This window comes from Eucyclogobius newberryi, unplaced genomic scaffold (genome assembly GCF_026437365.1).
Source record: "Eucyclogobius newberryi isolate DKJ021-1_F unplaced genomic scaffold, fEucNew1.0.hap1 SCAF_3, whole genome shotgun sequence".
NCBI classification, from domain to species: Eukaryota; Metazoa; Chordata; class Actinopteri; order Gobiiformes; family Gobiidae; genus Eucyclogobius; species Eucyclogobius newberryi.
In genome coordinates this window covers 14,243,381-14,256,093 of record NW_027315945.1, presented here as the reverse complement: position 1 = coordinate 14,256,093, position 12,713 = coordinate 14,243,381, and the positions used below count along the sequence as shown (strand labels likewise).

The 12,713-nt window shown below is 41.7% G+C and overlaps 1 protein-coding gene across 2 annotated transcripts in view; it reads left to right on the top strand.

Annotated features, from left to right (window-relative positions):
• The window catches only part of grik3 (glutamate ionotropic receptor kainate type subunit 3), a 160,204-nt gene that overhangs the window by 97,865 nt on the left and 49,626 nt on the right, over positions 1–12,713 (top strand). Inside the window, exons 6-7 of one of the 2 annotated variants that reach the window (XM_072460094.1) lie at positions 196–366; positions 1,952–2,095. In XM_072460094.1, coding sequence (XP_072316195.1) covers positions 196–366; positions 1,952–2,095 — 315 coding nt within the window. Of the gene's footprint in view, positions 1–195; positions 367–1,951; positions 2,099–12,713 lie in introns of both variants that reach the window. The other variant, XM_072460093.1, reaches the window with a different exon arrangement.

The window sequence follows — 12,713 nt, the reverse complement described above, 5'->3', positions numbered from 1 at the left end:
TGTTGTTGGCGGTCCCATGCTCACATCTCCTGATAAGCCATTGACAACCACTGCTCTTGATCTTAAAATAGCATCGCTCTAATCAGCCGCTACGTCACTCTCTTCATGTGAAACAGCCAAACACTGTGACAGAAACACTGGAAGGCTCAAAGTGAGACCGCATCCTTCATTACTGCTCTCTCTCCCTCACCATAGGACCTGATGGCCATTGACCTGGAGCCGTACCGCTTCTGTGGAGTCAACATGACCGGCTTCCGCATCCTGAACATAGATAATCCCCAAGTGGCTTCCATCGTGGAGAAGTGGTCCATGGAGAGGCAGATCCCACCCAAACCAGACTCGGGCCTGTTGGAGGGTATCATGACGGTAAGTTTCATTGGGTCTCTACAGCCACATGTGACGATTTAAAACACGCTTTGTAGCACACCCCCGAATGAAGGTTGACACTTTACTGATGATTTTTAGATTTAATGGCAGTAAATCTTGCAAATACACCGTAAGAGCTGGGAAACACATGCTAAATGCCATGCTCTAACACCTTAGCAAAACAACAGACAAGTTAGCTTGATGTGACATAGTAATAAATACACATCAATGAACTGTGTTTAGCAACAAACTAAAATAACATGAGCTTTGGTTACACAAAATACAACAGTTGTGCTTTAATACAACGTAAAACGTACCTTGTGCCTCTTCAGAGGTGTAGCTAATACAAAAAAACTGTGTAGATTATCTCCGTGGTAACTTTTACTTTTTCTGCCGTTTTTAGCGTCTTTTTCTGTCAAGCTAATGCGGCCAAAACGCTAAACAGGAAGTAGTTCTTCAAAATAAAAGTGCACTCTCTAAAACCAGAAGTCAAATTTACATTGAAATGTTTTGTCAAAAGAAAATACACAATTGGTTCTTTACACACTTGATCTGGCTTTAAAAGTTAGCTTTATGGTGTATCAAAGTCATGTCTACAGCTACAGCAAGTGAACAATCAGCACACGCTAGTTTTAGATTGGTGTGTGTCTTGCCCAAGGACACAACAACAGTGTTAAAGGTTAGATATTTATTAATTTCAGTATTTATTTATTCATCTGTGGTTTTGCAACAGAAACTTCACCTTTACAAACGATTAACAATATTTTGAAGGGATTATCATTTTATTAATAAATCAATCAACACAACTGAACCAAAGTGCTTTCCATTAGTGCGTTCAAATATGCAAAAAACAATTCTACATTTTATACAAAGTAATAAAAATGCAACAGCAGTGGAGGTATGTATTAAAGGCAGTTACGGGAGGGGGAGGGGGGGATGGTGACGCGTGCTTGCCCTTATGACGCGGTCTTGCACCCACCCCCCGTCAGTTTGGAGATTTGTGGAAAGGAGATCTGTAATATAGCTAAAAACTGCGGGAATTTATCAAAAAAAAAAACAACACATATATGAAGCACAAAATAGCAATGTAAGAAGGTTAAAAGCTCTGAAAAGTCGATTTTGCATGTTATGGGACCTTTAATAGAAGAACTCTTATAAACTAAACTCTTGTAAAAACACTCTTAATAAAAGAACTCTTATAAATAAAACTCTTGTAAACAAAAACTCCTATGGACAAAACCTCTCATTTCCTAACAAGGAATGGAGGGGAAAAACAAAGATAAAACAAAATAAAATAAAAACAGCTAGCGTAAGACAAAATAATACTAATAATAATGGTAAAATAAACACTCTATTTTCATCAGTTATATGCACATGAATGTGACATTATTGCATGTGAGTACGACAGTAATTGCACATGAATATGACGGCATTGCACATGGTTAAGTCAGTATCGCAGGTGTTCAGGGCTAGCAGAAAGATAGCTTCACGGTATGAGAACATCTTCTGCTCTTTAACAATGTGATCTTTTACAAATGCATTTCATCCTCATGGCTCGCTCAAACACTGCGCGGTCTTATTCCAGACAGACGCAGCTCTCACGTACGACGCGGTCCACATTGTGTCGGTGTCGTACCAACACGCGCCGCAGATGACCGTCAACTCCCTGCAGTGCCACCGACACAAGCCCTGGAGGTTCGGCGGCCGCTTCATGAGCTTCATCAAAGAGGTAGTGCCAGACCCCATTCAAACTACAGGCCCCTTTTGTTTTACAGTCTGTTCTAGGGATGTCACGATGTTATTATGCACGATTTTTACAGACTGTAAAATCTCATTTAACACGTTACTATTTCTCGAGTTTGAACATAGCTTTATGAAATTGAACTGTCTGAATGAAAAAATCAAGTGAATGTGACAAAAACAGCCGGATACAATTGTACTTTTTACTATAGCTTAAATTAAAACCACTTTTGCTTCTAAAATTGTCACAATTATTATTATTTTGGTTCTTACGATTGTACTGTGACCTAAGTAACCGCGATTATCAATCAACCGAAAAATCGTGACATCCCTAGCGTGTTCTAGACATTTCAGAGTAGGATTATTCTAGAAGATGGAGAGCAGAGGCCACTGTAACTATAGGTAATTTACAGTTTTTGAAAGAAACAACAATCATGTCTCCTTTTTAAAATAATGCCACAACCTTTTAATAGTGTAACATTGATATGTTTCATGTGGATCTTACAAAAAATGTGCAAGCTTTCAAACGTAGTTCTGTTTGAATGTTTTTCTTAAACGTCTCTTTTAAATGAGTAAACGTTTTTATGATTTGTGTGCTGCTACTTTCCCCTTTACCACAGGTCATCCTAAAAGAGCTTTTGATCTCAATGGTTTTACCTGGTCAAATAAAGATTCATGAACTATTTAGAATTTGAATTTCTCCAATAGTCATTACAATACTGATTTGCCATTTATGTTTTGAAATTCATGTTTCCAATCACAATACACATTTTGAACGCGTCAAAAGACATTTGTGAGAAGACTTATGAAACATAAACTGCCATTTTTTTCATTTCCAAGCATATTATTTTATTGTTCATAACAAGTTGTTTGCAGAGTTTATATTCCAGCCTTTCCCATTTGCTAATTGCGACCATTGAAATCATGATTTCCTTGCAATTGTGATGACTTTTCTTACAGTATGCAAAATAAGACCCGCATAGTCAAACGGGACTCAGATATTTACCCAACAAATCAATCAAGTCCACATCCAAAGGAAAGCGCTCCGTGATAGACACGTCAAAGCGCTGTTGTTGTCAGCTTCACAAATTCTCCGCATTCATAACCTATTTTGCAGAAGGCACGTACTGTAACCTTTTGAAAGCACAACTGGTGTAATCGGCTCTCATTTCATCTAACACAAGCGTCTGACAGGGCGCATGGAATACACAAACAAACTGGGAGGAATGAGGAGATGAAGGGCCGGCGGAGATGCGACTATTTGTTTCTTCGTTTGTACAAACAATAAAATCATTTGTATTTTGCTGTTGAAACGCCGTTGAAAATGTCAGGAATTCCAATTTAGTCGACTGTAGGATGTCTTTGGGTGTTTCAAAGCAATTACCAAAGTGATGTTATCAGGATTACAGAAATCAACAGTGCTGATAGCCAATAATTAACTGGCTCAAGGCTGATACGATACAGTCAACCAATTAGATCTAATTTATACAAAGTGGTTACTGCTTCCAGGGTGTGGTAGTAGCAGCACGAGAAAGGGGCATTATGTATGTTTTCTGGTAAAGGGTCCACCACCTGCTTGTCTCCATGGTTATTGCATAGCTAGATAGATAGAACAAAGACAATTAGATAATGCTAATGTTGTAAGTTAATATTAACAAACAACACGAGTCGCTAAAGAGGCTTAAAATCCCTCGCCCTATTTCCTAATTCACACTGATGCCACATTTTGCAGCCTACTCGTTGCTGGGACAAGAGCTCCTATAATGCTCCATTTTGAAGATGGCGCCTGTGTTCGGCCACGCCACTGCTCGACTCCTGTTATGCCGCTTATTTGTGACGATCGTTACATCGTATGCAGTTTTATCAGCCCAGACATTAGTCTGTTGTGTGTCTGCTGTACGGGTTTATGACCGTGGCGCACTTTTCCGCATCAAAGCGACGATGGAGTCGCTTTTCGACACATGGGACAGGTACAAACAAGCCTTTCCGCCACCCCTTGTTTGTCCACCCAACTCACCTGACGTTTTGCTGCTGTCCCGAGGACCGGGGAAGAGGAGGAAGCAGAGGAGACGAGGCACAAGGTCTGGTGTGCAGGTCAAGCGCAGCCGAGCCTTGTGTTCGGAGCACACGAGCCTGGGCTTTGGGAGACGTGCTCGGTGCCTACGCCTGGTCCCGCTCCTCGATGTTTGCGGCTGTTCGCCGTCGCCGTCTTCGCCGCCTGCCCGTGTCATCGCGGCTGCTTTCCCGCTGCCTGCACGGGCCATCGCGGCTGCTTTCCCGGAGCCTGCCCGTGTCATCGCGGCTGCTTTCCCGGAGCCTGCCCGTGTCATCGCGGCTGCTTTCCCGGAGCCTGCCCGTGTCATCGCTGCTGCTTTCCCGGAGCCTGCACGGGCCATCGCGGCTGCTTTCCCGGAGCCTGCCCGTGTCATCGCTGCTGCTTTCCCGGAGCCTGCACGGGTCATCGCGGCTGCTTTCCCGGAGCCTGCACGGGCCATCGCGGCTGCTTTCCCGGAGCCTGCACGGGTCATCGGGGCCGCACCGGTCCTGGAGCCTGCGCGGGATGTGGCAGCTATTTTCCTGGAGCCTGCGCGCCGCTGGAATTATGAGCGCTGGGGTCCACCGCCACCGTCCGCTTTCTTGTTTTCGTTGGCTTACCGCCGAAACAGATGGGAATCACGTGACCGTAAGGCGTGCCTTCGACAGGTTCCGCTGCGCTCAGCTGAACCGATGTGCGTGACGTCATCCACGGTCCGGCTCGGCTTGTTGAATGCCCGTTCAATTGCCAACAAAGCCTTTTCCTTGAATGAACTTTTTACAAGGCAAAACCTTGATTTCATGTGTCTTACGGAGACATGGCAGAGAGAGGGTGAGTTTATTCATCTAAATGAACTCTGCCCACCTGGCTGCTCCGTTTCTGCGATGCCTCGCCCTGGTCGACGTGGAGGAGGTCTGGCAGTTGTGTCCCAGGACCGTTACATGTGTAAAGTCATCGACTCACAAACTTTCACTTCCTTTGAATCACAGATGATTAAGGTTGGTTCTTCAAGTCCTTTTTACTGTGTTTTAGTCTACCGGCCCCCTGGTCCTGCTGCTGTCTTTTTAAAGGACTTTACTGACTTTTTATCTTCTATTATAAAGCTGGAAAATGTTTTAATTCTTGAGGATTTTAACATTTGGGTCGATGGCTCATCATGCCCTGCAAAGGATCTTTTAACCTTGACTGAAACATTTAACTTTGAGCAGCATGTTTCAGGTCCCACTCACCAAAAGGGACACACTTTAGACCTGGTGTTTTCACTTGGCCTGAGTGTTGCTAACCTCTGTGTGGAGGAAGTCCATATGAGTGATCATAGCTGTGTTTTATTTGAATTGAACTTTTCTCCTGAGCCGGTGCCCTCAAACATAGGTCTCAGAGGCGCATTGTCACTGCAAATACAGCCGTCCAATTTTCTGCTGTATTTGATCCTCATTTGTTTATGAATTGTCTTGATGTGGACAGTTTAATTAATTCCTTTAACAGCCAATGTTTATCCATTTTAGATCAGGTGGCACCTGTAAAATCCACTGTGTCGTCACAGAAAAAAGCTTGTCCTTGGATAAATGAAGATATCCTAAACCTAAAGAGACTATGTCGGAAAACTGAGCGTCTGTGGAAAACCTCCAGTCTTGAGGTCCATAGGTTACACCTCAGAGATCTTGTATCATCTTACAATGAAATGATGGAAAGTTCCAGAGCTGATTACTTCCGCCAGCTAATAACATCCAACAAGAAAAACCCCACAGTGTTGTTTGACACTATAAATTCTATTGTTTGTCCTTCAGCTGCAGTGACTCCTGTTTCCTGCAAAGCCGACAGCAATGAATTCCTCAGATTCTTTATCGATAAGATCAAGATGATCAAAGACCAAATCCCACTCCCATTGTCTGATAAACCTGTTTCTATGGAGCCTGTTTCCCAAAACTGGTCTTCTTTTAAGCCTGTCACTCTAGAAGACATCTCAGCTTTGGTGACCAAGATGAAACCCTCCTCTTGTACATCAGATGCCCTTCCCTGCAGGCTCTTCCTCAAAGTGTTTGATGTTATTGGCCCCAGGGTTACCAAAATGGTAAATGTGTCGGTGTAATCCCTCATTCGTCCAGGCGTGTTCCATAGTAGAAAAAGCTTCAGTTGTAGTCATCTGGACTCAGTTTGAAAAAATAGACGTTTCGACTCTCATCCAAGAGTCATTGTCAATAAAAGAATTTAGATCGAGAACTCTGATATTAATACTGTTCTGTGGTAAGACCCGCCCATTGGGAGGAGCCTTCCTGAAGTAGAAAGAGTTGTTTGTTTCAACAGAAACTCCCCCCTTGTATCTACCGAGCTAGCCTATTCAGAATCTTAATGAGCTATTAGGTAGAGGACCAGGACATTTAGATGCTAATCAGGTACTCAGGGTGGTTGAGCCAGGGTCTCACAAAGACAAAGAGGATTCTAATAGCCCATTAAGATTCTGAATAGGCTAGCTCGGTAGATACAAGGGGGGAGTTTCTGTTGAAACAAACAACTCTTTCTACTTCAGGAAGGCTCCTCCCAATGGGCGGGTCTTACCACAGAACAGTATTAATATCGGAGTTCTCGATCTAAATTCTTTTATTGACAATGACTCTTGGATGAGAGTTGAAACGTCTATTTTTTCAAACTGAGTCCAGATGACTACAACTGAAGCTTTTTCTACTACAAAATGGTAAATCTCTCTCTTTCTACTGGTGTGTTTCCTGGTCCATTTAAACATGCCATAGTTGAGCCTTTACTGAAAAAAACAAACTTGGACCCGACAGACCCCAAAAGTTTCAGACCCATATCAAAGCTCCCGTTCATGTCCAAAATCCTTGAGAAGGTGGTCTCTGAACAATTGTCCGATTTCCTTGATCAGTCAAACATTCACGACTCTTTTCAATCTGGTTTCCGCAAACATCATTCTACGGAAACCGCATTGTTGAAAGTGTCCAGTGACATTATGATGTCTGCTGATTCTGGAAAATGCACGGTTTTAATTCTGTTGGATCTGTCTGCAGCCTTTGACACTGTCGACCATCATATCCTGTTGAACAGACTGAGGGACCTGATTGGACATCGGGGTCAGTTCTTCATTGGCTTGCCTCATATTTATCCGGTCGGAGCTTTAGTGTTGCTGCAAACCAAATAATGTCCGACTCAGCTGATCTGTTGTGTGGAGTTCCTCAGGGCTCCGTCTTGGATCCCGTCTTATTTCTGCTTTATATAATTCCCCTGGGAATGATCATTAAAGAGTTTAGTGATGTGTCCTATCACCTGTTCGCTGACGATATTCAGCTCTATTGCTCTTTTAAACCTTCTGAGATCCAGAAGCTGAAATCATTGGTCAGTTGTTCAGTGCAAATAAAACAATGGCTGAGTCAAAACTCCTTGCAGCTAAATGCTGACAAAACAGAAACTCTGATTATTGCCCCTGATGATGCCATTCCAGGGATAAACCAGTACTTGGGTGTTTTAGGCCAGACTGCTAAACCAAGTCTTAGAAACTTGGGTGTTGTCTTTGACAAAGACATGTCTTTAGAGCACCACTCTAAGCTGTTGACGAGGAACTGTTTCTTTCAGTTGAGGAAAATCTCTAAGCTCAGGAAAATGGTGTCTCAAAATGACCTGGAAGTTATAATTCATGCATTTGTGTCTTCACGTTTGGACTATTGTAATAGCTTGTTTTCCTGTCTCAACAAGAAGGAACTCTCTCGTCTGCAGCTGGTCCAGAACTCTGCAGCGAGGATCTTAACCCGCACAAATAGAAGGGCCCACATTTCACCCATTCTTAAAGCCCTTCACTGGCTGCCGGTCTCCTACCGGATACAGTTTAAAATTCTTGTTTTAACTTTTAGAGCTTTAAATGGTCAGGTCCCATCGTACATCAGTGATCTGATTAAACCATACGCTCCCTCTCGCTCACTAAGGTCCTTGGACCAGAAACTGTTGCTGGTTCCTCGCACCCGTTTTGGGACCAGAGGAGAAAGATCCTTCCAGGCTGTTGCCCCCAGACTCTGAAACGATCTTCCGCTCTCCCTACGGTCACTGGACTCAGTTACTGCTTTTAAGGGTCAGCTTAAAACCTTTTTATTTAGTCAAGCCTTTTAAATGCACTTGTTTTACGGACTGATTTTACTGTATATTTTTGTATATGTATTGTTCACTGTAAGTTTTTGTGTTTTTATTGTTTTATTCTGTGTTTTGTGAAGCACTTTGTGACCTCTGTCTGTGAAAGGTGCTATATAAATAAAATTTACTTACTTACTTACTTACTTACTATTTTGCAGCTCAGGGAGATAGCGAGATGGTCACTTCTTCTGCTTTTATGAGCTGCTGTTCCATGCAGAAGATATTCTTCGTTGAAGCTAATGAAACATCTTTTGTTTCATAAAGCCCTAAATGTTCCACAGTATACTCACAGTAAACTTATCAAACTCCATGGGACGAGCCAGTGACGCCACCAGGTCAGGGTTAGAGGTCCAGAAGATTTGTGGAGAGGCGAGTCTGCTCACGGTTAGAATGAAGGTTTTTCAAGGTATTTTTGAGCAATAAAAATGATTAATTAAATGAAAAGTAGATAGAGAAGAAGGTTTATAGTTTATAGTCTTAAACGTTGTACATCTAGATTTTCTAGTGTCGTGATTATGCTGCTACAATGGTTGAAGGTTTCTACCAACAGAGCTACTGATGCCCGCCAAAAGGACAAGAATAATGCACATTTATGTAAGGGAGAATTCTATTTATGTACACCACAAGGACTTACGGTGACCCTGAGGGGCAAGCCACAGTCGCATTTGTAGAGAAAAGCTTCAACATTTGTGGATTTATGCTGGTAGCTTTATCTAAAAAATGCTCTTGATGGGTGTGTATGGTTTTGGTATTTGTGATTTAAAAACACAAAATTTTGATTCCAAAAACGATGCTCGCTTACTCATTTTTTCATGGTCTTCCTTTTTCACTGTTGGTTTGTAGTCACCAGTGCCCCCACCCCAACCAGCCGGGTCGGAGCGCAGGATTATTTTTGCTTTGATCTCTTCCCCGGAGCCTGACTGTGAATCCATTGAGATAGCATGAAGCTATAGATCACATGAGCCCAAATCAAGCATTATGACAGGCTGCTCTTCCATCAAAGTGTCACGGCTCGCCTCTGCAGCCCCAGCGTTTCACACTGACGAGAACATTTTGTACCTGCACGGGCGCCATTTTGGATCGACCGAGCAACTTCTAAAGCCATACAATCAGCAGTGCCATTGTTAAAACATGCCATTATGTGCCTCCCCGGCAGGCAGTGGATCAATGATGCTTTCAGTGAGAATGGGCAATCGGTGTCAGATGAGAGGCCCGGATGGACATAGTGAACAACCTTGTCCATTCTAAAGCATTAAAATGACATGGCTACACAATAGGTGATTCAAAATGTATCTATGGATATGAAGATATGGTGACAGACATCACAAAAATACATACAATAAATTCAGTTGACACCGGTGCTTTAAATAGACCAAAAGAAGTGATGGCACTTTGTGATGTCATTTTCCGTTGATGATAAAATTAGGCAAATGTAAACAGATTTTTGCAATTTAAGGTTTAAATAAGTGGAATGTGACTTAATTCTGTGGCCCAACCCACATTTGGGGAGCACCGCCTTAAACCTCTGCACACGCTCTTCACAATGGATATGCCAATACCACAATCATTAGCACCTCAGGACAAACACAATCACATTTACTGTCACATTTACACTTCTATAGTGGGACACACTGAGGAGAGGATTTACAGCAGTAGCATGCGGACATGAGCAGAGGTTATAGCTTTAGTCAGACAGCTGAATATTATTATTGGCCATGGTAAAGGGAACTTCACCTCGCACTGTTGACCTGGCAGAATATGAAGGTTTTATTGAAAATGTTATATATATCCTCTGCATCTCCTCAGAGCCAGACAGTAAGGGTCTGTTCTGTCAGGCGTCCACTTCATCTCCATGTCCAGCACTTTACATAAAGTGATCGCTGTTTATATAGATTTTAGATTTTATTCACAACCTGATTCAAGCTGCATGAGTTGAAATAAGAGCATACTTTCTACAGGCGTCCAGTTAAGCAACCAAACGCAACCAAAAGATAAAGTAAACAATGACAGCGCGAGTGAAACAGGATCAGAGACAGAGGAATATGATCAGAATCAGTGAAGACAACAGGAGATGGTGCAGATCACATAAAGAGCCCTGCGCTGTAAAGTCCTGTGTAAGTAAAGAGATACAGATGCAGCTCTGTGCGGAGTAAAGGTACTGTTAAAGTCACAAAGAGTCCTGCTGATCGCTGAGAGAAGTGGAGCATCCCGGCCCACATTAAACCTGCAACGATTATTTGTCTAATTGTGACTAGTCGACTATAAAAACAATAGTAGTCATAGTTTGAATGTCAAATAAGAGTACATTCTTTCCTATTTTAATCAATAATAAAGTTGTTTTTAATAAAGCCTTCAGTCACCATATTTCAACCTCCACATGGTTGGTAATGTATTTAAAAATCTCAAAGTACAAGACATTGTTTGACTAGTCAACTAATTAAAAACATAATCGCTGAATAGACGAGGAATTTCTCACTTGACTGGAAAATCAACAGATTGGTCTCAAACATTGTAATGTGTTGAAATTTAAAGATACACTCTAATTTTGGAGATGTAATTCAAATGTGAGCTGTAATGTGCAATAACCTTTAGCAGGTGGGCCAGAAAAAGTTCCATAGTGCACCTTTAAGATCTTCGGGTGGATTGAACATTTACAAAACACCTAGTTTATTTTAATCAACCCTTCGGGGTCGACGCCCGCACCGGTGCGTTTTGAAACATGGTCGGCTTTAGGACCGCGCAGCATGAAAACTAAGTGACGTAGACGGCTGCCGTCGACGTCATGCGGAAGCGGAGACCTGACATTACGTCTGAGTAATTTTTTTGTGTAAATCCATCGATAAAACCGAAGTTATGATCGTTTCAATTCCATGAAAAATGTGCGGAAAAAAAAGATACCCAACATTGGTCTGGTAAACATTTCTTAATGTAGTATATCAGGACAAAATTGAAGGTACCCAAAAACTGCCAAAAAAGCTCCGGACCCCGAAGGGTTAAGTGGTGTACATTTAGTCAAGTAGTCAAGTGTATTCTGTAAACACAAATCATGCTGGTATTTTTCACTACATTAAATAATTGAAATCTAAGTTTTCATAAAATGCTTTGCAGTTGTATTGTATTGCATTGTATATTCTACTGTTGTGCTGGAACATGGAATTAAAATGCTTGTTGGCTGAGAAAGCCCCACTTTTACTCCCATTCATCGCTATATAATTACATAGCTGTATCGACACAATTGGAGGGCTGATTGTATTACGTGTGTAGCGATACTCAATACTGTACTATCATATGCTTCTCCACATCCCAAGCGGGCGCTAAATCCATGCATATTGTTTGTCCAGCTGGGTGCACATGTCTGCTTATCTGACCAGCACGTGATACTGCATGAATTATGAAACTACACTACATGATGTTATTCATTCTTCTGTGGCCACATAATTATTCCACAGGCTATCGAATAATCACACTGCAGAATACAAACCTTTACAATACAAAAATGTTTATTATAACATTATTTGAATTAGTAGTATTGTCTTGCCTGTGCCCTTCATAGACTTCCCTACATTTGTATTATTTTATTACATATTGGTTAGAACATAACTATCTACTTACAGATATTGTCAGCAAAGTAAAAATCTAATTGATTTTGAAAAACTGACTCATACAGAATTTAGCTTAGAAAGTTGAAACATTATTTGTGATTATTTGGTCCCAGTTTGAGCCCATTTTAGTCTTGATGTGGTTTAGTTTTGTGTTTACCCTTGGGTGGGTCCCACCATTGAAGTGGTGAATGTACAAGTACAAGAACACACCCTGAAAGTCCAAACTCATATACGTTTATAAGTCATAAACTATATGGCAAGACCCAATTTACCCTAAATTCAAGACTCCTGAAATATTATTGATGTCTCCCCATTGCATTACGGTTGCTTGAACATGTCCCCACCTCAACAGTGAGAGGACAGACGGGACGGACTGTGATGAGGTCAAGAAAGCAAAGAAGGAGAAAAAAAGTCCCACATTTCTCCTTGAAGCTTCGAATTTCTCTCGACAAGTTGTGGCTTGTGGCAAACTGCAGGGCGGGCAGGGGACAGCTATCTCCCAGAGAGTCACACAGTGGACTGAATATTATAAAGTTGGACAGAGTGATTTATTATGTGGTTGTACGGAGAGACTAAGAGTAAGATGGGAGTTACACTGGATTTAGATCTATGAATATGATGGTCTAAATTCAAGATCCTATCATTGAAAAGATAAAACACATCCTTGTGGTATGACACCACATACCACAACACATATATTATTTGTTTTAAACAGTATTTATCTTCTTATTTTGGATGTCCACTTACTTCCGGCTTTTCAATCTAATCTTAATTTATCGTGGAGATATTTAAAGTTTAATTGAAAGATATGCAGTGCATTTCAGTGTTTAGTGGCT